Source organism: Genypterus blacodes, unplaced genomic scaffold (genome assembly GCF_046128005.1).
Source record: "Genypterus blacodes isolate CSIRO-AG114 ecotype Tasmania unplaced genomic scaffold, CSIRO-AGI_Gbla_v1 ptg000672l_1, whole genome shotgun sequence".
In the NCBI taxonomy this organism is placed as follows: Eukaryota; Metazoa; Chordata; class Actinopteri; order Ophidiiformes; family Ophidiidae; genus Genypterus; species Genypterus blacodes.
Window position 1 is genome coordinate 7501 of NW_027467366.1, and position 5000 is coordinate 12500.

The 5000-nt window shown below is 48.6% G+C and overlaps 1 protein-coding gene across 1 annotated transcript in view; it reads right to left on the reverse strand.

Moving 5' to 3' along the window:
• The window catches only part of pou2af1 (POU class 2 homeobox associating factor 1), a 6140-nt gene extending 1914 nt beyond the window's left edge, over positions 1-4226 (reverse strand). The window contains exons 1-2 of the mRNA XM_076140564.1: positions 3664-4226; positions 555-718 (exon numbers count right to left, since the gene is read on the reverse strand). Of these exons, the coding sequence (XP_075996679.1) occupies positions 555-718; positions 3664-3679 (180 nt within the window). The 5' untranslated portion in view covers positions 3680-4226. The remainder of the gene's footprint in view (positions 1-554; positions 719-3663) is intronic.
• Positions 4227-5000: the final 774 nt, after the last annotated feature.

Sequence of the window (5000 nt, forward strand, 5' to 3'; positions counted from 1 at the left end):
CTGTTTGGCAAGGCTGCGAGCTACTTTGCATAGGGCCCAGTGCCGAGCCCTGGAGCCATGCAGGGGAAGGCTGTAACTGTCATGGAAAAACACCTGGATTATATAATGACAAAATCCCCCCGTAGCTGTGGGAGAAGCCCGGGGTCCTGACTGCTGCCAGCACTGACAGAGAGAGAGAGAGAGAGAGAGAGAGAGAGAGAGAGAGAGAGAGAGAGAGAGAGAGAGAGAGAGAGAGAGAGGAGCTCATCAGGGGCCCAGGCCACAGGCAGGAGGGAGAAGGAAGAGGGACACTCACTAAAGACTCACATACTGGAACAGAACACTGTGTGTGTGTGTGTGTGTGTGTGTGTGTGTGTGTGTGTGTGTGTGTGCAGTCATCATGTTGACCAAACCTCTTTGTAAACATTAAACCCTTTCCTCCCTGTGATTCTTCATGTTTGTTGTTCTTCAGATCGTCACATTGCAGAATAGAAGCTTAATCTAATGATTGAAGTGTTTAGATGTCATTTCTGTAAGGAGCGTTGTATCACACTCCTCCTCAGAGTCTTCATCACCTCTTGGTACAGAGCTCCGTGTCCTGGCTGTCTCACTGCAGAAGGTGGCGCTGTCTTGGTGCTGTGGAGTTCCTGGCTTCTCTTCTTCCTCAGCAGCTCTTTGACCGGGTCTCTGACTCTGACCCCTTGGTACGGCCTTGACCTGGTCTGCACGGGCGGTGACACTACAGAGAGGGGGAGGGGCCAGAGACAGAGAGGGATTCATGACAGACAGGCAGCAGCTTTGACAGACAGGTAGCAGGGGGCTGTTTGCGTGTGTGTGTGTGTGTGTGTGTGTGTGTGTGTGTGTGTGTTCACTCCCCTGCATGTCCCCGGCCCATGACAGCCATGATGAGCTTCACCTTTGTTGGCTTCAATTACAAAACTCAACCTAACGTCAACTCTCCTTCAATCCAGACCAATTTGGCTCCTCCCTCTTTCTCTTAATCCATCTTGCAGTATGTTTAAGTCTCAACCAGCTTTGGTACAAGCATGCAAACATTGAGGGCTGACTGAGTCCTGGTTTAAATAAACTCAAGCAGCCGAGGCTCCAGAGTCACAGAGCATGGAGCCATTTCCCTACAGCCAGAGAGCTGAGACACGGGACAGACTGTGATGAGGGACTCCTCTCATCTGAAGGTGTGTGTGGACACCAGAACGCTTCGTGCTGAGGTCTGGACTCTGTACCAGAGGAGAGAACACTTTGAGGCCTTCCTCCCTCTCTGTCCGCTCTGTTTGACGTACAGCAAAAGATGAGACTGTAGCCTGATACTTCATCCATCCAGACCCTGTCTCCACGGTTACCGCTCCCTCCTCACACACAACACACACATTTCAAATTGTTCAGCAAAGTGTAACTTATAGATGTTTTGGTTTGTCATCCTGTTTTACCCTCCATCACTCAGTCTGTCAGTGGACTTAGCTGCTGAGCGTACACACACACACACACACACACACACACACACACACACACACACACACACACACACACACACACACACACACACACACACACATACACACACACACACACAGACCTGCACACATGCACATGCACTTGCACATGCACACGCGCACACACACACACACATACACACACACACACACACACACACACACACACACACACACACACACACACACACACACACACAGACCTGCACACATGCACATGCACATGCACATGCACACGCGCACAGGCGCACACACACACACACATACACACACACACACACACACACACACACACACACACACACACAGACCTACACACATGCACATGCACATGCACATGCACACGCGCACACACACACACACATACACACACACACACACACACACACACACACACATCCATCCGTCCATCATGCAGAGACAGATTATTGCATAATCTCAGATATCCGAGGGTCAGAGGTGAATAGTTTCTCAGAGATGATCCGTCTGCAGATGAACTATTAACCCCTTTGTCTCTGGGACTCTGGGTTGTAAATCTGAAGTGTCAGATGAAGTCTGGGGTTTGATGTGATCACAGTTCTAATAGATGTAAAGGTTTAGTTAAGATGTAAACAGACCTCCAGCTGTATGGATCTGACCTCTGAACCTGCAGAGGGCCTGACAAACAAAATGACAAACAGATCCACGCTACAAACACAGCATTATGTAGAGTTAACCCTTTCAGTTGACTTATTGAACCACTTGTACAGGAAGCTGTGATGATGTAATACCTTCACTGTGCCACAGGGAGGTAGTGATCACAGAGACTCACACACTCAGGGCTCACTGGAATGTTCTGACTCAAGTGTTTCACACCTAACTAACCACTGAGAGCACTTCTATTTATTCCCTTTGAAGAATGTTAAGAACTTTCCAGTAATTGTAAACTCCAACAGGGATCAATCTGAAACTATTCATTCACTAACTGTGGTTGCATAATGACATTATACAGCATTATTTATGTTTTAAATGTGGACTCTGGCATTAAGGAGGCCAAGGTTCTCAGAAGTAAACAGGAAGTACAGGCTGGTGTGTTATTGATTGTAAGGAGATGCAGGTTGGGATTCCTTACTGGGAAATATTCAGTCTGGAAAATCCAGACCTGGTGTTACCAGGAAACAGGAAGTAAATGTTTGTCACACAGCCAACAGCAAGATTAGACTTCTAAAGAACTCTAGGTCATGTCTGAAATATTGTGGCGTGGGCGTGCAGCACACAGGGGTGTGTACCTGAGAGAGAGAGAGAGAGAGAGAGAGAGAGAGAGAGAGAGAGAGAGCGGTGCCCAAGCCTGCATCAAACAGCCTCCAGGCTCCTTTCCCTGATCACCATCATCATCATCATCACCTTCCTCATTATAAATGGCCTTAATCTCTGATATGAATGTAGAAACACAATCACACATCATGGATGTGCAGCGATGAAGCAGACAAAAGAGGAAGCAGCACAGCTGTGCAGCTTTGCATAAAAAGATTACTGCTCAGCAACACAGCCCACCTTCATCTTCCTCTTTCTCACTGCTCATCCTGACACTCTGCACCACTCGTTATCACTCTGCTGCGCTCTTTTGTTGCCTTTCAATTCACCTGAAAGGAACTTTGAGCTTCAGAATACATGAACATGAGTTCAGCCTGAGTTTAGCTGCTGACATGAACGGACAGGGCAGTGTGGTGATGATGAAGATCTGATGCAATCATGTGACATCATCACAGTTCACACCAAAGCTTTCACATGATAAATAATATGACTCATTCACTAAAAGCTCCTCATGTTCCCCATCAACAAGTTCAGCCTTTTTGTTGACTAACCCTAACCCTAACCCTACAGAAAATGACTGCAAATGCTTTAAAGTATTCAGTCTGATGAATCTGATCTGTTTATGGGCATTAGACATTACACACACACACACACACACACACACACACACACACACACACACACACACACACACACAGAAACAATACAACTATAAGAACAAATCAGTGTTGTGTTTTTGGCTCAATATGAACACAATACAACACAACACCATGTTACACTTGACAACAGATGATCAGCTTCCTAAAGTTTGAACCGTTTGTCTCAAAATATCACAATCCTCTCTTTCTGCTGCTCAGCTTGAGTCAAACATGAATGTACTCACATTTCTCCCAGTGCATGCTGGGTGCTGGGTGCTGGGTGCTGGGTGCTGGGTGCTGGGTGCTGGGTCTTTGGTCCTGGGTGCTGGGTCTTTGGTCCTGGGTGCTGGGTGCTGGGTGCTGGGTGCTGGGTGCTGGGTGCTGGGTGCTGGGTGCTGGGTGCTGGGTGCTGGGTGCTGGGTGCTGGGTCCTGGGTGCTGGGTGCTGGGTGCTGGGTGCTGGGTGCTGGGTGCTGGGTCCTGGGTGCTGGGTCCTGGGTGCTGGGTGCTGGGTGCTGGGTGCTGGGTGCTGGGTCCTGGGTGCTGGGTGCTGGGTGCTGGGTGCTGGGTGCTGGGTCCTGGGTGCTGGGTGCTGGGTGCTGGGTCCTGGGTGCTGGGTGCTGGGCGCTGGGTGCTGGGTGCTGGGTGCTGGGTGCTGGGTGCTGCTTTAGTTTAGTTTTAGGCCCTGGGTGCTGCTTTATAGTTGTAGTGAAGAAATCTGTCAGACTGACCCTCACGCTTTATAAAAGCCTGAGCCATCAAATCCCCTGAGATCTCTCAGCTTCTGTCACCACAAATCTCCCTCATGCATTTAGTTTCACTAATGATTCTATTTGTGCTCCGTCCACAACATAACAGGAAAACATTTACTGAGAAGAGAAGATGAAAGATGAAGAGCTGCATTAGTATTCACACCAAAGCTTATTAGATCAACCAAACGTGTTCATCATCAAGAGAGTGAGAGCGTTTAGGCCAGAAGACAGCGGGGCACTGAGTGCCCAAGGAGACACGAGGAGACACAAGGAGACACAAGAAGACACGAGAAGACACAAGGAGACTCAAGGAGACACGAGGAGACACAAGGAGACACAAGAAGACACGAGAAGACACAAGGAGACTCAAGGAGACACGAGGAGACACAAAGAGACACGAGGAGACACGAGGAGACACGAGGAGACACACGGAGACACAAGGAGACACAAGGAGCCGTGATGCTGCTGCTCTGCTGTCACATCTATGTAACATGTAGTGAAGCACAACATGTCAGATGGATTCATGTATGGAAGCGGCCCAGGAGTGGAGCTTCAGCTGCTTCATGGTTCTGCCCTCTGATGAAATGAAACAGCTCAGTTTGTGAGACAGCTGCACAGCTTTGTCATGTTTCTCTAACTGAATGTTTAGAGAGGTGAGATACAGAAGTCTCCATTTAAAGGATGTTACTCTCAGTGTGTGTGTGTGTGTGTGTGTGTGTGTGTGTGAAGAAGCTCTGCACAGCAGCAGAGAGAACATCTGCAGAAATCAGAAGAAGACTGAGTGTGAAACTGTTTGTGTGAGTGAAGGAAACACCTGCGTTCCTGCTTCAG